The sequence below is a fragment of the Haliotis asinina genome, chromosome 6 (genome assembly GCF_037392515.1).
Source record: "Haliotis asinina isolate JCU_RB_2024 chromosome 6, JCU_Hal_asi_v2, whole genome shotgun sequence".
NCBI classification, from domain to species: domain Eukaryota; kingdom Metazoa; phylum Mollusca; class Gastropoda; order Lepetellida; family Haliotidae; genus Haliotis; species Haliotis asinina.
Genome location: NC_090285.1, coordinates 38,558,562 through 38,582,093, shown reverse-complemented (window position 1 = coordinate 38,582,093; position 23,532 = coordinate 38,558,562). Strand labels below are relative to the sequence as shown.

General features: G+C 40.1%; 3 protein-coding genes across 7 annotated transcripts in view; all 3 read left to right on the top strand.

The window, feature by feature from the left end:
* LOC137288167 (uncharacterized) overlaps nucleotides 1-23,532 on the top strand; it is a 68,412-nt gene that overhangs the window by 22,322 nt on the left and 22,558 nt on the right. The gene's annotated exons all lie outside the window — the stretch shown is intronic.
* LOC137287214 (uncharacterized) lies at nucleotides 3,853-10,498 on the top strand. The gene is made up of 5 exons (XM_067819400.1): nucleotides 3,853-3,974; nucleotides 4,939-5,259; nucleotides 8,293-8,343; nucleotides 8,843-8,933; nucleotides 9,924-10,498. The coding sequence occupies exons 1-5, from the start codon at nucleotides 3,905-3,907 to the stop codon at nucleotides 10,453-10,455; spliced, it is 1,065 nt and encodes a 354-aa protein (XP_067675501.1). The 5' UTR covers nucleotides 3,853-3,904; the 3' UTR covers nucleotides 10,456-10,498.
* On the top strand, nucleotides 12,961-23,406 carry LOC137288168 (uncharacterized). 4 transcript variants are annotated; one of them, XM_067820597.1, is made up of 7 exons: nucleotides 12,969-13,093; nucleotides 13,729-13,815; nucleotides 15,301-15,615; nucleotides 18,570-18,914; nucleotides 19,323-19,358; nucleotides 20,349-20,451; nucleotides 20,735-23,406. In XM_067820597.1, exons 2-7 carry the CDS (start codon nucleotides 13,764-13,766, stop codon nucleotides 21,330-21,332), a joined length of 1,449 nt encoding a protein of 482 aa, XP_067676698.1. In that variant the 5' UTR covers nucleotides 12,969-13,093; nucleotides 13,729-13,763; the 3' UTR covers nucleotides 21,333-23,406. The 4 variants fall into 4 exon arrangements, with proteins under 4 accessions (XP_067676701.1, XP_067676700.1, XP_067676698.1 ...); XM_067820599.1 differs by lacking the exon at nucleotides 18,570-18,914 and having other exon boundaries at nucleotides 12,967-13,093; XM_067820598.1 differs by lacking the exon at nucleotides 12,969-13,093 and having other exon boundaries at nucleotides 13,728-13,815.

Sequence of the window (23,532 nt, the reverse complement as noted above, 5' to 3'; positions counted from 1 at the left end):
TATAGGATTAGGAAGAATTTTAAAGAGGGAAAGGATTTGGGGCACCAGAAAGGAGCAGGGAGACCCAGAAAATTGGACTTCTCAGATCGCGTCCGGATGGGAATTTTAGCGTCTAAAAAGCAAAGGGCAAGCATCTCCAACATCAGGTATGAAATGATAGAAAGGGCATCAACAGTTGTATCAAAATCTACAGTTAGAAGAAATTTGATTGATATTGGATGGGAGAAAAAGACTGGAATTCCTTCTCCTCTCATGAAACAAGAACATAAAGACAGGCGTGTTGAGTGGTGTTTGGCACATGAAAACCTTGACTGGGAAAATGTGATTTTTACTGATGAAAGCTCAATATGGGTATATCCCAATAATGTGAAAATATGGACAAAGTCTGCGTCAGCACCGTTGTATCGACGACCTAAATACAGCCCAAAGTTTAATGTATGGGGAGGGATATCCTTATTAGGAACGACCCCGCTGTGTGTGTTTGAGGGAAATCTGACAAGTCAACGCTACACTAACATATTAGATAATTTTCTCCTTCCATGTGCACATGTGTTTTATGGAAATGACTAGATTTTGCAGCAAGATAATGATCCTAAACACACCGCAAAACATGCCAAGCAGTGGTTTCAGGAGGAAAATGTGACTGCATTACCATTTCCTGCATATAGTCCTGACTTAAATCCCACTGAGAACATTTGGGGGATGATGAAGGAATGTGTGAATCAAAAGGGGTTGACAAAAATTGAAGACATGAAGAGAGAAGTGGTCCGATACTGGGACAGCATAACTCACGAGACACTAACCTCTCTGATAGGAAGTATGCCTACCCGTCTTAGACTGTGCCGTGAAGCTCAAGGAGACTTGATAAAATATTAAATTGTTACCTACACAACATGAAAAGGTCAGTTCACTTTCACAATACATTCAATTTTATCTGATTTGTTCTCGTTTAATAATATGAAATGCTTTAGCTATTCTCAATAATTTTGAACCATACTGTAGTTGTAGATCAGGGCTTGGCGTGACCAGCATGGGGTGCTATAGACCTAGTTGACCCCGGTCCACACGGGGTGTTGTCGAGCTCTTAGCGTTACCCAGCACCCACCACGAGGAGGTGGCTCGCCATCGGTGCCGAGATGATACGGAGAGTTCTATTGTGTGAATAGTTTGACTACACACATTAAGGTGACACTGTCTTGGTGCAGAGAACCAAGGCATTGACAAACATCAGACGATATCGTGGCTAACCCTGGCCCTTCAAATGATAAAACCACAGAGGAGCACGGACTTGAAAGTTTTTGATCGTTTCTAAAACAATCATCTTCACACTGGACCAGTTTTTACAGTCCTCCTGGACTCCGCCGTTGCAGAAAACATCGCGGAATTTACCTTTGCGAGCAGATTAACGAACTGTCCGCGGAAAACGCATTTTCGTGCAGTATCCTTGCAGAATGTGCGACTTTTCTGCAGCGGATTTTGCTGATTTTAAAAACGGAATGAAAACTGACTGACAGCCGAAATGAAAAGTAGAGTTAATGTCAAAAGTAGGATCGGTTAGACATAAAAGGAACTGAGATATTTACTATGACAACATTTTCAAAATATTAATGAAGATACATCGAAGCGGCCATAAACGCATGCGACTGTTCCTATGACATTGTGCAACGTTAACTGGTTGAGTAGATTCGACGACTCTGACCGAGGCATTTTCCATAACGTCGTTCTACTCGAAAACGAGGTCCAAGCTTGTACATCATTTACAATTGACAGTACATGTATTTGTTTCTGTTGGGTTATTCATGTATGCTGATATGTTTCAGAACAGAACCGAATATTTCTGCTCCTTAACTAAGCTTAGTCCATAGAAAGTACAAAAGAAATAAATGATGACAGTCTTGTAACATCTTTAAATATCAAACAGTTGGGGACGCACGCAAGACTCAAAATTAGTTGACATATCTAGTTTACATAACCCAAAGCTAAAACTGATGCATCTGTACAGGGTAAATGCAACAGTTTTCCTCCTTTCACTTTCATGACACTAAAGACCCGTCAAGATCCGGGTTAGAATTGATGTTCAGTAACCTAATTGATGTTTCCGTTATGGGGAGGTCAGACTTGCTGACTTGGTTGACAGATGTCATCGTATCCTAACTGCATAGATTGATGCTCATGCTGTTGATTACTGAATTGTCTGATGCAGGCTCGACTATTTACAGATAAACGCCATATAAAATGCTGAGTGTGGCATCAAACACAATGCAGCTAGGGAATCAATCCACTCACAGGATGTAAACTTTCAAAATGCAAAGAGCAGTTATTGACACCCACGATACTGACGCAGAAGGCATCTTGCTGTATGTGTTTAAACGTATACAGTGTGCATGTTAGTATTGCCAATGTTTTGTCACAAGCGTATATGTACATGTTGCCGGTTTGACATTTCCACTCAAGGAAGTCAACTGTGGTACTTATTAACAGCGATCTGGTCTTATACAGCATGTCCATGTAGTGAAGTCGCTGGACGCCATCTTACTGAGCTTGATCGATCATGCATTGTGTGCGGAAAAGCTTTCTTCCTGTTTTTATATTGGTCTAAGCAGTTAAGTTACGACGAACATTATTTCCTATGATTGTCTAATCCCGTATCAGTTGTCACAATCTGTTTTACATGTGATCATGTTCTGTAAACTGACAGCAGGGTGGTACAGCGATTGGGATATGATAACACTGGATCACCAGTTTTCCGAGTCTAAACACCTGGGTCTGCTGTAGACCAACATACATGCAATTTGACGTGGATTTATCCTGTCTTATTTACCTTGAATAAATTTCTGCTGGATGAAATACAGTGGCTCTTGAAGCGGTTTTGTAACGGTGAAAGTATATCAAAGCGAAATTACGTGTAAACACCAAACGTTATCGAGCAGCTGTATAGTGATAGAATGGGCTAGAATTTTATGTCCAATTGCTAATACTTCAACCATATCGTGACTAAATGAATTAATAGGTTCATTCTCCTTTAAACGTGTAATATGTTGGTGTGGATGCTGAGAGATAAAGTGTCTCGTGGATTATCAATTGTTTAGGTAAGCTGCAGAGTAACGTCAGGGGAACATGTTCTTCTGAAATGTCTTGTCTGTGCGATGCTTGTGCTGGTGTTTGATGGCGGTCACCATTCATGTACCCCTTTTGGTGTATGGACAGATACGTTAATACAACATTGTAAGCCGAGGGAGCTATACACAAAACAGCCTACTTCATGCCGTTACACAGCTACATGACTAATCAGTTTTCAAAGTGACAGAGATATGTTTCTATCCATGTGTATTTCGAACCGTTTTTTTTTAAACTTCACGCTCTGCAAAACTAATACATCATGTTAGATTACATTTGAACGAAGAAGGTAGCATATAATATCAGTTAAACAACGGGCTGGAACATGGTTGAATAATTCAGCATCTTCCTTTCTAATTGTTATCAATAGTTTAAAGTCGCATCCACCATTGATATTTCAACATACAGCTAGAAAGGGCAGAGCGCGAGTTATTTGAAATCTGACTGCATTCAGCGATATAGACACTACAGGGCGATATGACTGACTTGTCATTGTGCCCACCCTTTTGACTTTTATCAAATATATATACAGCACACACTCATTGTACGTAAATGTATATACACACATTCGCCCGGATACACACACGAGTCTACATACCTGCGGTGAAAGATACCAATAGATAGTCATTAAACCATGATCTCTGATACACACATTTTCCACATATATGCAAAGTGTTAAGCGTTACATATACGGGATGCGGATGTAAGTACGATCATTCCTGTCTGTCATACCCCAGATTTACTTCCTGGTAATGGACAAGGACACGGCTGACTGAGTGACAGGACAATGGCTGTGTGTTTGAGCTGGTGGAAGTATATTCCAGTGCTATGTTTCACCGTACAGTCGGTTAAAACAGGTGAGGTAAATTTAAATCTAATACTGTCTTCGTGATCGCAGACAATAGATGTCAAATACCTATTTACCCTGCTTTCATATGACAAAGGGAGATAACCCATGTGGCCTGATATATGATAATCACAGAACAACATATCAGTATCCAAAGCAATTTAAAGTTGTTCCGAGAGAGCTGATGAAAGACAGCTTCTCCGTTCATTTATATCTCGTTCAAAAACACTTTGTTTCCACCTTCGATCATTGGATGTCGTATTTTAATCCATGGTGTGCAGACAACAGCACGGTTGGTTCGGTACACTTATGTGCCACGATTTTCCGCTGTTCATGGGTTCGAACCCCATAACTCCCACAATGATCATGATAGTTGTATATAGACATGTTTGTTGATGAGACTCATACAGATCGAAAGCGTCTTCATATGATATATGATATATAAATGTAAGACGAATGTGTAGTTATCGCTGAGTGAACGAGTGTGGTTTTATGACGCCATTAGAAATACACCACACATATCACTGCTTCGCCCATGTGTGGAATCGAATCCAGTTTTTCGGTGCAATGAGGGAGCATGTTACCAACTAGGCCACCACATCACCTCTATAGTTAAAGGACAATAGTGAGATGAATGATAAAGTGATTGTAAAAGGATATTTATTGCGTGTATGACTATGTGTCCCAGTTCACCCAGGTGCGAAACGGATACCTTGTGAGGATGAGGCTGTGTGATAATTCGCTGTGTCAAACAGGCTGGATCCTCTCCAGGGAATTGATACTCTGTGTTTTGTCTGCCTTAACCATTAGGAAACATGATGAATGAATAAATGAATGAATGAATGAATGAATGAATGAATGAATGCATATCTTTTCTATGTAATTCGACGCCCGTCTATAAGCGATCCACTTCAGTGTTTCCTTCAATTTGCTATAATGTAACAACTCTACATGTCTTCACGTCATGATTACAGTTCCCAATATAAAGTCCAGTAAAGCTTGCTATGGTGCTGAGGGCCTACACTGTACTCGGCACGACCTCAGATGCAGAGATACCCAGAGTATCGCTATCACTGACGCCTACTATACCGCCAATACAGAGTGTGACACCTTAGGCCTCTCCAGATGCAGTGTCAACCCCGGGGGCGTGACAGAATTCGGATATTTTAGGTTCACCGTCGCCGAGCTTGCCCATATCTACAGCGGATGCTCTATGCTGAATGAGTGTTTGTATCCTGCTCCCAGGCGAAGTGCAGGGGTCGCATTCTCAGTTGTGAAATATCAGTGTATTGAAAGTAAGTGTGGATATGTAATATTGGTTGAATGTCTGAGTCGCATTGTTACAGGTTTGATGCTGAATAGTATTAATAGCAAGTATTTTGTTCTTGCACTCTTATCCGTTGCATCGTAGATTTGAAGTTTATCTGCCCAAAAGGATTATATTTTTATGCAATAGTTAAAAAGTAACGGACGCTGGCACCTGTCACCTGCCTGGCGTTGGTATGTTAGGGATAAAAGGAATACTTTATAACTGAGCGTGACCAGTTATGCATGTTGTTATACCAGGATGCTGAAGAGGGCATTGCATATAAAGAGATTCAACATGTTACGAATACATTGAAAAATTCATTTATATACGAATTTTGCAGGAAATGAATCAGTGGATGTTGGCGGTGGCATGGCAAAAGGCATATATCAAGTTTCTGTCATGCATGGTGACAAATGGAGACAATCAAATTCTGTATCAAAAACGTCCAGACATACGTGCTTGGCTGCAACACAGTGGAACCGATGTAGATATAACGGTATACACGCTTGATGCACGTTTGAGAAAAGAGATGCAGTCAGAATGCTTGTCACAACCGACTGTCCAAACCGGGAATATAATCACAGTGACTACATGCAATAACCTGTTCCAATCGTTTGAGAAACTAAACATCTCACCGACTCTCCCTAAGTCGATAACCTTCTTTGATACATTCAAGCGGAAAACCTTACTATGGCTGTTGATAAACGGTAAGCGCAAATAACGCTCGTTTTTCCTGATTTCGTTAAGCATCCAGTTAACGTCATGAGGGAGTCTGATACCTGACGTTGTCCCACAAGACTTGCCATTAGTAATGCCATTATGTATTCTGTCTGCTAAGACTCTACTATGCCTGTGGATTGATATTGATATTTATTATCAGGTGGTTTCTCTTGTTTTTTTTGTTTTTTCATTGTATATTATAGCTATGTAATTCCTGGTTTTAGCACAGTAAACGTCAGTTACGTGCCTTGGACAATTTCTTTTGTCAGGCTGGAGGTGCTGCTTACATTTATCTTTTTGGATATGGTTCGTGCAAACTTTGGAACGAGACTGAGAGACAGATACAGAGATCTAATGAAGGTTAGGATAGTACCTCCTATGACATAGCCGCTGTCGACTACTCAAGAAATATCCGTGTCATCGTAGATCATAGTGCCATATGCCAAACTATAGGTATCATCTTGAATTTTTTGTCACACTGTGACAATACTGGAGTAAGTTCAAAAGTTCAAAATGATCACACACTCATTCCATGCCACCACCAACTTTGGAAGTTTAAAGTTGCCTTCGAATATCCCCTGTTTTAAAGGGTATATTTATATCTGGAATTATTTGGGATAATGCATTACAAGTTTTCTCTGTTAGTTTGTATACAGGATTTGACATTTCCATTTTGAGGACAATCAAACAATTTACCGATTTTTAATAGTATAAAAAAGAGTGTCTTCGACAGTAAATTGATGCAATTACACAAGTTTGTCACGTAACTTGGCAACGTTTTGAATTCGAATCCAAACTCCGAAAGATGCAACCGATTCATGAAATGCATGGTGTGCAGGTGCAATCCCCATACCTTGACCCAATGAAATCCTCCACTCCTTGCTCCCCATCGCTTGTCGACCAGAAGCCACGCCTTAACAACAATCACAGGAACCAGGTCAATGGGATGCTGAGCGCAGGAAGAACAGGAGGAGCTGTTGCCATTCACTATAAGATCCATCCATCGACCAAGTTACGAAACTGATTCAACACAACCAGGAAACGTTGCTGGCCTTCCACGTCCAGGCGCGTCACGTGTAACGACGTTGCGTGGGACAATTGCTTCCAGCATCCACGAAATCGAACTCAGAGGGCCGTAGCTACAGCACGAAAAACAACAACATAGGGACAAGACAGACAATGAGCAGCGCATGTACCTTCCGTAGACGTCGTGCTGTCTACGCTGGACAAACCCTGATGTCACGTCACCGCCACGACAGACTCGGCTGGGTCCAGAACAGGGTGTACATGGGCAAAGTTCCATGATTAAAAGTAATTTCCTCCGTCGAGTCGAGATTCAGCTTAACCTTCAACGATGGAAGACGTCAAATCTATCGACGCCAAGATGAATGACTGGCACAGTGCTACATTGCTGAAGTGGACTGATTTGGACAGGCATCGTCATGGTATGGGGAACAATAAATATTAACTTCGGATCACCCTTGCTTGTAATCTGTGGAAACCTGACTACCAACGGGTACATTGACAACGTTCTTCGACCAACGGTGCTTCGGCTCATGGCAGAAATTGGCCAAAGTCAGCTCATCTTGCAACACAACAACGTCCGCTCTCATACAACAAGAGTCATGTAAACAACAGCCAGCTCCATTTGATCTCCAGACATGAGCCCATGAAACAGATGAGTTCGGTCGCAAAAATCGAGCCTTTCCAAACCCACCCATAACCATTGCAGAAATGACGGCAGCTAGTCTTCTTGGAAAGTTATTCCACAGAGGCTGTATGCTTGTCTGTGCACGTCTATGAGCGGCTGTGTGTGGGCTCTCAACAGAAGACAAGGTGTGACCACTGATTGTTTGCAGTGATATGACATGAACGCGATATGACACTCAACGTCTACACCATTTAACTTGTGCTTAGTTCACAAAGCATCCCTTTATTATTTTACATACCATGCGTTACCATTTCATATTTTACCATGTAATGTATTCAAAATCGAGTTGTATGAAACACCTTTGTTTGAAATTGGTAATGCCGTCAAGATATGTTGTGTTGGAATATTGATATTTGTATATCTGTAATTGTTGAAATATTTCTGACAAACGTTTGGATTGTTTCATGAATGTTATATACATGTAGTCTGACCTAGGGGTGAATATTTATTTTGTATCACGTTATAGGGATTCATAGATTCACATGATTCTGATTTTAGAAGATATTTCTTTCAAGTCTTGCAAATGTTCGTGTCGTTTATATCTGAATTGGTTTGTTTGTGGTGCATAGTTAGTATGTCCTTTTTCAGCCACAAACCCTTTCAACATCAAGTGTGAACATGACCAAGTGCCAACTAAAGGTAAGATGTAAACAACCTGCCTCAAATCAGTAGACGTATATGTTTGCATTTATTTTCTTGAGTAAGTGTGGGTGAGAATGAACTAAGGCTCAAACATAGCAACAAGAAAAAGTCTTGGCAGGAAGTTGCTTCTTGAATGTTCAGCTGCATGACTGACTGAGTCACATCAGCTCTTTAGTTATTTGCAATGCTATAATTAAAGATCCAGTGCCCTTACATGCAGTCCTGGTAAGGTGTCACTTTTATTGAAAACACACAAGAGCAAACTCTCCAAGTTTCAAAACTTATGGGTATGATGATTCTATATACATTGCCAACGCTATGACGTTTGGGCAGATTGACTCATCATTACATCCGTCCGTCATTACTTGCAGTCACAAAATGTAGATGTGCACTCCGATATACAAGTTTATCCAACTATAATGTGTGATATTGTCTCCTTTATTGAACCATGCTGTTTGTATATGTATATTTTCTTCACTTTGTTTCGGGCCCAAAGATAATGTTGGTGCAATCGTCGGAGGAGTTGCTGTAACCGTCCTTGCAGTATCAGTAGTAACATTCTTCATAGTGAGACTCATTCGAAAAAGGTACGTATCATAAGTCTGAATTCCACGTGGATGTATAGGGATATATTGAAAATGTTCACTACAACACAATAGCTGTACGGCTGTGATTAAACGTTAACCCCCACAAATACTCAGCCAACGCATTGTTGTTAATAACATTGAAGGCTCCCGGTCTTATTTTGCGCGAGGGGACAGGAAACGTTCGTGCTATGTAGAATATCTTCCACGTTGTGAAGTCTAAGAATAAGAAAACCGATCAACGAGAAGTATGGTACATTCTGTACGTTACAGAAAATGTAAGCACAAAACTGTCCAGCTAAAAACCCCAGTCTTAATATGGTGTTCCTAGCACGGTGACCTGATTCATTAACTGCTGCAAACATTTTATTAGGTTTTATTAACCAAGAACGTTTATTTATGAATGTCATTTTCCTCTTATTAATTCAAAGCAATATTTTGTTTAGGTGCCGTATGTCATATAACGCCTCACCCAGCACTATTTCATCTACATGTGTATAGTCCAGAGTGACCCAGAAAATCTAGTGTTTGATATTGTGAGGTCAAATTTGGCACGATAACAGAGTTCCGAGCTTTACCATCCTACCCTTATGAAACCTGCACAGGCTGGTGGGGACCTTTTGGGAATTCAAAGAGAGACAGATCATTTAGATCACTGATTCATGTATAGAAAAGTGCCCTTAAACACTGGAACATTTTACATAACGCCATCGCTGTACTGCACAGCGCACAATGCTGGTATGTATATTTGATGAAAATGAGGCATAGAAATACACAGCAATGTCAAGAATGTCATATAACATTGGTAGAACAAGTTAAGGGTGTTTTAAGTACGCGTTCTTTGAGTGTTCATAACATATATTGTGTAAGTGTGTATGACAATGTTATGTGTGTGTGTGTGTGTGTGTGTGTGTGTGTGTGTGTGTGTGTGTGTGTGTGTGTGTTACACGTATTTCTTTACGAGTTCTAACAATTACTAATTCGTGTTTTCAGAGGACGAAATATGCACGAAACTAAGAATGAATCACCTTCTCCTCCTGACTTACAGAGAGATAATTCATATTGTTTGGCCACGAACATTCCACAGGAAGCCAACCATGATGCAGGAGATCTTAAGGCACAGAGCAGCTCAAGTGATTATGATTATGCCACTGTCGATGGTATGGCGCCTCAATCAGGCACCTGTGATCCAGCGGCCTCTGCTGCTGAATCAGGTTATAATCTCATTGATGACAAACCACTTTCTCTGACCACTGACTATGACAAAACGTCTGCAGTTGGGCAAGCCACCCACACAGGAGGACGTGTTAGGGAAGATGAGTATGGATACAATCTGTTTCAAACGACGAACATCAAGCCACTCCAGAATGACTACGACACTGCTGCTTCAGCAACAAAAGCAGTTGCACAGATGAGCGGAAACGACACAAGCACCGAGGGAGACAACTATGATCATTTATCTCGGGCAGCCGTCGCTTCGGGAACTCTTGGCTCACCCTATGACACTGCAGGAATCGTGAGATAATTGTTGTGACAATTCCTTTGATAAATCGATGTACTGACATGTCCATAAACGTTTCTTTCTTCATATTTGACTTGGAAATAGGCAGCTTCGGGAACGCTAGGTTCACGTTATGACAATGCAAGAAATATGTAAGATAATTGTGGTGGTTTGCTAAGGCAATGTTATAGGCATACTTGTGACGGTATTGTTTTTAAATGTGACTCTTGTAGAATTGGAGAGTGTGGATGAATATGGGTTTATGCCGCTTTATGCAATATTCCAGCAACGGCACGGCGGAGACAATAGAAAGGGGCTTCACACATTTTGGGGAATCGAAATCAGGTCCTAGGGCCTAGGGGTGACCAGAGAACGCCTTAACTAGTAGGCCACCGCACCGCCCCCGTGGAATCGTACACAGTTACGCGGCCACTGACGTAGAATATTTGAAAGCGACAAACCATGTTGCAACTGCGGGTGTCCATTTTCCAATGGAGCGTGTGTTTATGAATCAATATCTCATAGTCATTATACCAGGTCCCCTGAAAGATTTTAGCGAATCCTCTCCACCGTTTGCATCCATCAAAAACAAGCGCCCTTGAAAAGCACCTGAACGTGTGGTACGATGGAAAATTGTTGTCAGTAATGCATCAAATTCGGAAGTGTCCTCCACATGTGTCAAATGGCGACACTTGGAACTGTAGAAAAGATCTTTTTACATATAAAAATAATTGATTTTGACGTTTGAGATTTAGCATGCCAATTTCGCTGACATTCAATCAAACAATTGTCATGTGAAAAGGGGAACTGTAATTTCATGCTACAGGGTGTGTGGGTGACTTTCGTTTTAAAGTCGTTTTCAGCAATATTCCAGCAATCTATGGGAAATACCATAAATGGGCTTCACACAATGTACTCATGTGTGTCTCTGGCGAGACGAGCGAAAGGTTTAACCACTAGACTAGCGCCCATCATGCAAAGGGTGGACGAACAATCCTGAAGAACTTCCTCCATTATCAAGTTTCTACGACCTTATGCGACGTAAATGATATGTCAGAGCAATAATTTCCTTAAAGGCAAGCACAGTCACCAGTTGTAATGCCATATCAATGGGACACTTTAGTACGTGAAGTACTTCCTCAAATCAAACTTCTACAGTTCTCGACGAAGGTATACATGTATGTATGTCAAACACCACACACATAGCTTTACGGTAAAATTGTCCCTTGATATCAAATGCAGTCAAGAGCTGTAACATACACCTGCATATCAATCATCGTGAAGTACTTCCTCTGTTGTAATAATATAGAGTTTTACACCGCCATGCCTGACAAACTGAGTGGTAAATGTTGAAACAGGAAGTGACAGAATGTGTAATATCCTCCTTAAGGTGGACATTAAGAGCATATTCAAAATTTAACACTGTCATTGGATACACATGTTCACCAATTAAAATACGTTGCCCTGTGGGCCTGTCTGATCATTACAGTCAGGATCATTGTGTCCCACAAGGCAATGTTTTGTCTGTCACCTTATTAAGTACCAAAATCAGCAGTTTATCAAAGATTTTAAATGATCCATTTGATGAATAACTTTATGTGGATGATTTTCATATTTCTTGTCATGGTAAAATATGCACACGATAGAACGGCAACTGCAGTTGTGTTTAAACAAGATAAATAGATGGTGTCTTAAAACTGGATTTACATTTTCTAAATGGAAATGTAATTGCATATGTATTTGCCGTAAATCCAAACCACATAAAACCCCTGAACTACCTCTATATGACTTTCCCATGAATATTGACAAGGAGGCGAAGTTCTTGGGATTAATTTATGCCCCGCACTAAATGTTACTGCCTATTATAAAATCTCTTTAAATGACTGAAGGCACTTGCTTTGTTTTAAGTGGTTTCAAATTCTAAATGGGAAGGTGATCAAGCTAACATCCTCCATCTATATAGATCACTGATCGATCTAAACTTGATTATGGCTCCATCGTCTATGGTGGAGTCTGCAACAGCAGCCTAAAACTATTAGATTCTGTCCACCACCAAGGTCTAAGACTTTGCCTTGGGTCCTCTAGAACCTCTCCCGTTGAGTTTCTACATTGAGGACGATTACCAACTAATGAATCATTGTACTCTAATGAATCTAACCCTGTCTATAACTGTGTCTTCAATGACTATTTATGAGGATCTATACATCTTTTTCCGCCTCTAGAGTTGAGAAGTGAGTTAACATTTAACGTCACATCGGCAATATTTCAGCCATATCGTGACGAGAACATGTTTGATGTTTAAATGATGTATGTTATATAACATTATGTAATATAAAAACCTATTGTCAAAAGACAGTAAAACAACTAGAATATCACAGTTACAAGTATAAGTAGTGTAGGAAGTTAAGACTAGTATCACTATTTGGAGATAACGATATAATAACCGGGCGGAATGGCTAAGAAAAATATCAGGCATGAGATATGACGTCAAGCTAGCCTACGCAAAAGCTGCATCACTTCCTTGTTGACAACCTGCATTTATTTCTTACCGTGGCAAGTGCATTGTTCGAAACATGCACCTACTCTTGCAACAGCTAATAGATACCATTGTGATTGGAGAGCGTCCTACTGATATCACACATGGAAGAGTGACATTCGGATAGTGAGTATGTTTTAATGTCGCTTTCAGCAACATCACGGCCGATTTCACACATTGTAACCATTGTACATTAGTAAAGGAATCAAGCCCTGCTTTAGTATGAACCGTTTCTTTGAATGAACAGTTTATTTGAAGGTTTTAATAGTATGTTCCTGGAAGAACATATATGACGATTGACATTAATCGGGAGTTACAAGTATGCGTGTCTCTGTAAAGGGTGAGACTGATTGTGCACACTGTAGTAAATGACACGTAATTCCTGTGATATGAACACCTCCCACGCCTGATTCAAAATGAACACCACACTCGAAATAGTGTTGAATTGTAGATTACTAGACTGCACTTGCACGGAGAATCAGTACACGTCAGATATCCTCTCCTTTAGTTTATTGTTATTGTACGGTTACGAAAATATATGGCATGCTCGGTGTTGTCAGAGCTTTGGGCATTTCTTATTTTAGAGAGAATTTTAGAGCCCGGTCATGTGGGATTAATTCTCATTGAGTGGGACTACCTCTCAACCGAGACACCCGAGATCTCCCATATAACGTCAGTTTTGCATGACCTACACAACCAGGATGTGTTTAACCTGGCAGTTATTTGTGACGATACAAACGTACCAGGTTTTATTTTTCAAGATAGGCTTACGAAGTCAAGCTGAACTGTCAACGTTATGAGGAAGTCTGTGATTGTTTGGATATACCTTCTTCGGCTAGTTTGCACAGGTGAGACATACATTTATATGGAGTAAGGAAACACTTGCTGAACACCTGAAATAAAGGACAGTTTTTCATGAATACCTAATGAGACTATATTGGTATATGCTAGTGGTTCATAGCTAAGCCATTGACAATATGCATATTTTGTATGAATATACACGCATGCCGCACTAACAGCAACATATCAACAGATAACTTTCCATGATGTAAAATTTGCTTCCATTTGTGATGTGTGTAGCTACACTTGTGCCCAACGGTGCTGCATGAGTACATGTGATACGATATATAGCTTATACGTCAGCCTAGAATGAGCAAGAATAGTGGCAGATCATTATAAGAGGTGCAGACAAAGTAGCAAATAATAAACATGAACAGAGAGAAATTCCTGACGAGAGCCGAAAACAAATCTTCCAGACTGATTTTTTTTTTATTCTTGGGAGTAACAAATAATTAACCGCTACCCAGCTGGTATAGTCCAAAGCTAAATGTCTGTCGATTTAAGAGAAAATGTGACGATGCCAAAATATACCGTTCAGCAATGTGTACATGGTGTTTCCTGAGTAAAGTACAAGTTATAGTGTAAATGATCTCTAATAGCATCAACACGGTTAGCTTAACATAATTACATGAATTCGAAAGTTAAAAAATCACGTTAGCATTCGTTGAAGCTGTAATCCGTCCTCGCTCCATGAAAATGTTTCTTCAACCCTACCTATTTCATTACTCACATCGAAGAGGAGGCTCGTCATAAGGAATAAATGTTTTCTTGTAAAAAACAGTTAATGACCTTCTTAACACAGTTCACATTTAATTATTGTTTTTTTAAAGGCTTTCATTGTTGACTTTTGAGTAATATGTTCAGTAGATAGATGTATTTTAATGATTGGTAGTTCAGATGAGGAAATTGAGTTGTTAGTGGCTGTACCGTAAAATGAATGTCCTCCTGAGAGGGTACGTAAGTCCAACATCATTCAATGCAAATTAATGTAATCACAGCTTTCGGCCGTGGGAGACGTGCCAATTTACACTTATCAGAGGGGTACACAAAGTACGCAGTCAAGACTGTCAGTTGTCCGACATTCATTTTGTGGAAGTCGCGGTGGCTGAGAGGGCTAGGCGGCTGACTTTGTGTGCTGGCGATTACATGCCTGTCTTCCAGGGTGCAGGTTCGAATCCCGCGTGAGATTCAACCCCAAAAGTACTAGAATTTGTACTTTACTAAGAAAGTGAAAGCCGAAATATGACATATGTTGCATTTGACCAGTTTCTAAATGACATCGTGTAATCATCGACGTGTATCTGTAAATTAGGCTGTATCGATGGCGGATTTGTGCTTATACATCATATCCACATGCTCTCCAGACCCTTATAAAACGCAATCTTTATTGGGTCATTTAAAATGAGCTGAACATATGTTAAACCATTGTTAATAGCAATAGGACATACCATATGTATTCGCCTGTACACAGATACGTGTTTGTATTTAAATAGATACAATATACAACAGTAAGGCATGCTATGGATCCGGTAACCTCTCCTGTGTTCGACATGACATCATCTGCAACTCATCTCAGAAGATCGCTATCTATGACGCCTACTTCACTAACAACACAGAGTGTGGGGCAGGTGTCTCTAACTGCCTTCTGAATCCGGACAATGTGACAGAACATGGGAATCGCAGATTCAACAACACCGAGCTGATCTCGCTCTACAGAAACTGTTCAATAGAGAGCCGGTGTGTGTTTCAGGGTCCCCGGCGGGGCGATACTCTTACATTTTCTGTTGTCAAATATCTGTGTATTGAAGGTAAGTGTATCGAGCTGTATATTTCGCTGTTACCATTTTATCAGAACAAGTTTCTTATCTCACGGTACAGTGTTCAGAAGGCTGTGATCACTGCAATGACCACAGTGATCATGTTTGCATCAGATTGCATGTTCAAAAACAAGTCATTTTCATTCGTTTATCAATGTGAAACTTCTTTTGTGGGGATAAGTAACTGGGCGAGATAAGCGGAAGCAGCGAGGCGATGTTTATACTTCGTACAGTCATTGCCTTTTCTATTGGCAATAAAGCTTTGCTGCATTGTGATTTGAGACCTCAACAGAGCTGTCACGATTCGGCTCTACATGCCTAGGTGTGACGGTGTGACATTAACATGATAACTGTATGCCAACATTTGAGTGCGTCTGACATCGTTGTATATCTGCAGTGTTGCTTCCACATCACTGCCTAGGGACGCCTACCTTGGACAGAGGGCAGTGATTCAGAATACAATGCAGTGACGATTTCATGTCTAAAGTGATCTGGTTTTCGTGTAATGGGCTTAATGAAACGTCTTCCTGTCAGGGCTCGAAGAGTGATTGTATTGGTTTTGATACTACTCTCTAGGACTAACAGAAGAATCCAGGAACCACAACAGGTTACATGGCACAAGCTGCAGGGACAACATTCCCCGGACTATTTTCACATATTCGCCAAAGGTGCGCCAAATGTGTAATAGTCCTTTCCCAATCCTCATTGAGGGTTGAGATGATCACGTTCTCACCTGTATAAAAATCTCGGAAATCGGAAGTACGTCAGATAAGGAAGAGTTTGCATTATTCAGGTATAATAGTGTGTCGTACATTGTATGATAACTACGCAACGGCCCCGTGAAGGTCCGGGGTAGAATAGGCCTTCAGCAACCCATGCGTGTCATAAAAGGCGACTGTGATTGTCGCAATAGGCGACTAACGGGATCGGGTGGTCAGGCTCGCTGACTTGGCTGACACAGTTGCGCAGATCGATGGTCATGTTGTTGATCACTGGATTATCTGGCCCAGACTCGATTATTTACGGACCGTCGCCATATAGCTGGAATATTGCCGAGTGCGGCGTAAACTCACTAAACAACGTAAAAGTGACAAAACACTGATATGGAAACATAATTAACTGTCTTAAGTTTCATTTCTGGTCAAAATATCTGTTCAGTACAGATGAGTTGAAACCGGAGTGGCGTAGCTGATGTCACCTTTCACTGGTTCATACTGGCAACTGAATTATCTATTCGTCGGCAGCAGTTAATGGAAGCCCATTTGGGTCATTACGAAATGATTCTTCTTTCACGTTAAGTAAGGTTGACATGCCAATATGGGAAAGGTTTAGCCTGTACGATTTGTCCTCATTTCAGATCCACTTATCATACCATGAGTAAGTTATATGGTTTTCTTCCTAAGTGCGTTTGGTATGTCCAGCAGATATGTTCGTAAGATTCCAGCTGACTTAATTACCTAACGGCCTGTGCCTAGATACGCTGGAGACATGCTGGTCCTAGCAATACTGACATAGAAGTAATAGTAAAATCATGGAAGCCCTGCAACCAGCAGTATCAAAGTTCAAGCCTCAAATTCGCTAGGAACCCCAAGAGAAACAGTAGATGGGATGTAAAGAATTTTAAGGAGGCATACATAATAGTTTAACAGAAATGGACATGGTCAATGATGAGTTTGCTCACTCTTTGAACTTTATGGATCGTATAAGGCTAACGAATTTATTCTTTAGATGATATGCATATATTCGTTACCTGATTCTGAGATACGAATTGATCCTTTAATATAACAAAAGTAAAGAAGCAGTTGCTTTTTAGTAATTCCGGAGGGAGGTGACACGTGACGTTGTCTAACGCTTGTTTATGAATGCGACAAACGTGGTAGATGGTAGACACAGTGCCCAATACGGACATAAACAGTAAAGGGAACGAGATACACTGACTGGGACCTATCATTGTGAAGATGGACGATATTGCACAGTGTACACATATCTAAAATAACAGTGAAGGAGCTACAAAGACAGATATTGTTGCTTTCAGGCACACGTATCGTGAAATTGTTTGAAAGGTTCTGCACGCTCCGTTGCCATCTATACTACTAACACAAATATGGGAACACCCCCAAATTTGGTCATATATAAACTTAAATGTGGTGAAAACATTTACACTCTAAGGTAAATGCAACTTTTGTGTACAGACTGAGGGACAGGTACCAGGTCACTGGAAGAGACCTCTCTCTGGAAGACTTAGAAAAACATCAAGGGCACATGACCGATATGGTGTGCCCTAACCTATTCACAACTGTCAGTGCCCAGTTCTCACAAGCTGTGTGGTAAATCTGTCTTACTCATCAGGTGGTCTGTTGTGTTTGGGTGTTTGAATCACACACGATGTTGGTGTGCTTCAGCACCCTTGTTTTCCGCTGTTTTAAACGTTTCATTTCATTCAAACTCAACTAATATTGAATGAGTTGCTTCAGTGTATGTTCTAACCTTTCGTTTTCATATGAGCATAGAATTGTAGGGTATCCCCATACTTTTTGTTTGTAGTATTCAACCTTTATGCATATTATGCAATAATTGACATTTGCATATTTTGGGTTTTTTTTAGATTTTTAAACTCTCCGTTTGGGAGTATACAACTCTTGCTGCCACAATGAAGCGCCGACTTCATGTGGCTTATTCATTCTAACGAGGTACCCAAATAACAGCTGGGTGGACTAGGACACATAGTCACAATACTTTGTCCTAGTTCACTGCACGTTGCACTGCACCGCAACCAGGTGTTCGCATGTTTTCATGTGGATTCCATCTGGTCACTCGGGAGTGTAACAACATTGAAAGAATACTTCCTACTAATGTATTTCTCCTACTATGATAACGGAGATCTATATTGAAGCTATGTAGATTTATCGAAGGATACATATTGACTCATACTATAAATGTTGCAGGTGATACACTGAACATAGCAAGAGGTATGGCGAGAATATGCCAAGCCTTACCCAAAAATGACAACAAAACAAGGTTTAATTGCTCAATTCAAAATGACACTTGCTTGTGCAGCTTCAAGTCTTTTGGCACTGCCACAGGGATATCTGTGTATGCACTTGACGTGAGACTGAACAAAGGGAAATGCTTATCAGGGTTATCTGTCCGACCCGGGAATGTCATCACAACGAATAATTGTTCAAAATTGTTCCAACCGTTTGAGGAACTCAACGTAACAACCGAACTCCCTCTACATATGGATTTCAAAGATATCCCAAAGCACTCATCAATTTGGCTTTTGATCAAAGGTGAAAATAGTGGACAGTATGCGTGCTATTGTGCACACATTGTTTAAGTGATTTCAGAAATTAACCTGTAGTACATGTACCCGTAAGTTCAATAGTAGAGTGAGAAATCGCCAGTCTTTATGTAAACAAATGAAATGTATTATGGTGAATAGTAATTAATAATATCTTACCTTGCGTGTACCTTATCACTGATGAATTATGGATGCTTAATTGTATGACGACATAACTAGGTGATATTATTCTTGAGTTACTTTGCATTTAACTGTACATAGTGGCGCATTCACAAGCACAGGTATGCAGCCATAAAATACTTTAATTTAATATAACTATTGTACAATTATATCTCTTGTTAATTTTTGTCATGTTTCTTATCTCAGAAATTTCAAGGCATGTATTCTGATCAAACAGGTACAAACACAGGAACAAGAGTCAGCATATCACCAGGTGTGTTTGTTTGTTTTCTTTTTGTTTGTTAGTTTAATGCTGCACTCGGGTAATTTCAAGCAGTGTGAAGGCAGTTTGTAAATACTCTCGTCCACATCTCCATGACATCATGGGCATCGACCTGTTGTACGGTGATATGTATTAACAAGAGCAGCAAGCCTGACATCCTTGTTCCTTGAAACTAATTCTAGACAGATCGCTAAGGATAATGACATGTGAGCCTTTCCAGGGACAATTAGGGGCGTCAGTAGCAGCACCCAAAACAATGTCATGCACATCTTCGTTCAAGTAACTAAGGACACAGTTCACACTTAAGATGTCCGATCTTATTGCCAATGATGATTTCAATGTTAGGAACGCCACTGAAAGACAATAATCATACTTGTCAGCCTTGTTCCTAAAGACCTGAAATTAATACATTCATATCATTATGATATTCTTCAAAATTAAATGCATTCCTAAATAGCAGTATTTTGCAAGACACCCAGGTCCAACATGATTTGACGAAGGAACAGTTTGACAACTGTAACTGCTGAAAGGAAATAAGCGCAAACGAAAAGGTGTAAAATCACGCATGATTCATGTCAGCTGAAAAACGTAAATTAATAACCAATAGCATGTATCTATGAGCAGTTTTTGAGTTCCAGCCTCTTCGTTTGATTATCATGTGGACACGAGTCTGTTTAACGCATTCCAATATTCCAGCTATATGGTGGCATTCAGAATACTGAGTCTGGCCTTCGCGGTCCAGTAAGTGACATTACAACTTGATCGAGGCGATTATGATATATGCATCAACCAGTAGTGTTTGACGCCTCTGTCTTACAGCAGCCACGAGTCAATGACACAAATGATAGATGGTTACATTGTATTGTTGATCTTAACCGTCCACCCTTAACTTTTCCATCCACAACGTTAATTCGTCTGTTAGCCTGTGTATATGACATTACGTCACATGTACCGAAAGAAACATGTTTGATTTAATTCCAGGGCCGACCAAAAGTAACACTGGCGCAATAGCTGGAGGAGTTGTGGCCACTGTGTTAGTTGTACTCGTTCTTACATTGGTATCAGTGAATATCATACGGCACAGGTAGGTTTTAGTCCATTTTGTACATTTGTACTCATACTATGCACTGTGTATAGTGTTGCTCTTGTACTATCGAATTTCCAAATATGATACTGCCAACCTGCCAAGACACATTCTCCAACTTAGGTTAAGACGATAGCATTCAAATGTTTGGAACACATAGTGAATAGATTTGTATTGATTACTTGCAGTGACGTATGCTCATAACGAGATGATTGGATTTGAGAATAATTCATAAATGCATCTTTATTATTAAGGTTATCTGTGTCTCTACATTTACTTCCAGGCGAGTGCAAAGCGAAGGGAAGGAGAAGACCGCATCTCTACCTAAAGATGCAAAGTCTGAATTAACCTACAGTTTAGCCGGTACGATCCCACAGGGCAACTACCATGAAATCCAGGATCTTAGTACACAGAACAGTGGTTATGACTACGTTACCACTGAAGGCGTGGCGCTCCCTACACACTCAAACACTTATTTTACCATCGAACCTGCAGGGAAGCTAATTGTAAAAGACAATTCAGCAGTCTCTGCAGCGGAAGGTGACTATGATCACATTGGAGACAAACCATCCAAACCGACCAGTGACTATGATACAACAGCTTCGGTGGCTGAAGCAGGAAATACGGGAGAAAATAGTTATGGTTACAATCACTTCCAAAACAAAGTCAACTCCCAGACACACCAAAATGACTACGACACTGCTGCCTCTGCAACTCAGACAGTTGCAAAAATCGGTACGACTGAAAGGAGCACAGATGAAGACGACTATGACCACTTACATAGGACAACTAATGCTTCCAAGACTGTTAGCTCGCCGTATGACACTACATCAAGAGTAGAAGATAACTCTGATTATTTTGTTGCGGGTCAAGTGAAATGAGCATATTTCAGTATGTGTGTACGTTCTAGTTCAAATGTACATGTATCTAAATAATCAGATTGTTACGGTTAAAATTTTACCGCGATAACAGGCGTAAGCATTACCACAGAACAAGCAAAATATAACACTGACAAACGTCAATATTTTTGCATTCAGCAAAAACAAAGACAAGGTGCAAAAGATTCACAAGAGAGGTTTCATGTACAATACACGTGAGTCAATTTTAAAGTAATGTGTCACAAATATAATGTCAACTCACCTGAATCTTGATGTGACAGTGAGAATCAGTTATGCAGAATGTAACACAGCGATCGGTCAAGCAGCGGCTGTGTAGATCAAGCGTTGACGGAGATTGGCAGTTATGTATACCAGTTAATCTGTATCCGTGTCGACAACAACGCAGCTAGCCTTTATATACACAGACATTGCAGTTTCGAGCACATACGACCATCGCCACCAACGTAGAATTCTCTCGGTCATTCTCGTGTTTACCTTTTTCAAAGGGAGATAACTCTAGAACTACCTTCAAGACCTGCCGATGAAATACTAATACCACTGAACATTTATGATACGAAATGTGACCCATAATAACTAAAACACTAAAGTTTGTGACCCAATAGTAATTATTACTTTATTAATAAAACAATTTATAGAAAATACACTCCCGTAACGAGATACGTTTACTCGTCCTCGTTTAGATCACTGAAATAAGTTGTGCTGTTACATGGTAACTGGGTTGTACGAGGGCCGTTTTGATTTAGTTTATTCCCGGTCAAGACAATGCTGATTTATAACTGTCGCTCATGCTGATTGACGTCCGTTGGACGGTGTCTCCCGTCGCTGATGTTTTTTTATCCGTAAATTAACCTGAGAGGAACCAAAATGTAAGTGTCTATGTTTTATATCATGCGTAAGTCATCAACGTAACTTCCCAGCTCTTGTTTATGTCATGGCAGTCTTTATTTATGTGTAAATCGAACTATATAAAAGTATTGATGTTGTAAAAGCACATGGTCTGTATCTGGCTACTCGTTTATGCTGTGAATAGGAACTCTCATATCAAATCTTAGATTTTTAACTGTCAACAATAAACCTCAAAGTATTATTCAACAGTTCAGTTGTGGAGAGATGTTGTAATATTTTGATATTCAGGATTTTTTGTAGTTATGATGACTGATTGTTAGTACTGCATGCGCCCAATCTGGATTCCAGTTTTACTGTCAAAACATGATTTGTATTTGTTCCAGCTTCTTACTCTTTTGCTCTTAGAGATTAAAGCTGGAGAGACAAAGAGCTAATTTTCGTGATGCCTGAGCTTCGGACATTACATAAGTTGCTTTTCACATGTTTTTATGAACATATGTCACAGTTCGACACTTTCTAATATATGAGGAACACATTTGGACCTTACATCTGCGGTCCATACATACGTGATCATCCCAGTTCCACGTGATATGCAAGTACTGAAATGCTGGTCACTTATACAGAGATGACTGAATACCTCTTTGACATGTTAATAGTTAGGTGTCACAGAATAATTAGACAATGTATTTGCCTCTTTGTATTGCTGCTCTTTGTACTATTCAACACGACATTTCATACTATTTCTAACCACGGTTGATAGGCCTTGTGTGTCATCACGTCAAGAAGTTCCATATCAAAGGCAAGGGTAACTCTTTTCTATCCGTTCTTGCCTCTTCGTCAGTTCTCTGTTGCCTGTTACTGTACATATCTTTACATGTAATATATGCTTTTCTTCAAGTATATATACCTGCTTCCTGAACTGGTTTATCATAGCAAACTTGGAATCACTGTTGGACATATTGCTGTCAGATAATGTAATGCGGATGCGATATTACCAACTAAAGAAGTTTGGACACAACATAACTCCTTGTAGATATTTAGGCGCTGATAGAGATTGTTTGGAGGTTTCACTATTCATTTGCCTTTGTATAATCGAAATCAAATCGATACAAATATTGCTGCTTGTATCACGCAATTTATGCAAAGCACGTTGGAGTGAGTAATTTACAGATTAAAGTTTTGTTCGTTAAATATACCCTTTCAAAGCTTATTTTCTTTTCCTTTTTTCTGTTTCACACTGGCACGTCTGGAGAAGACTTGAAATGAAATCAGATAGACATATTTCCTGTTTGCATTTGTAATGTAAGGATCCCACCGTGTCAATGTCACTGAATTG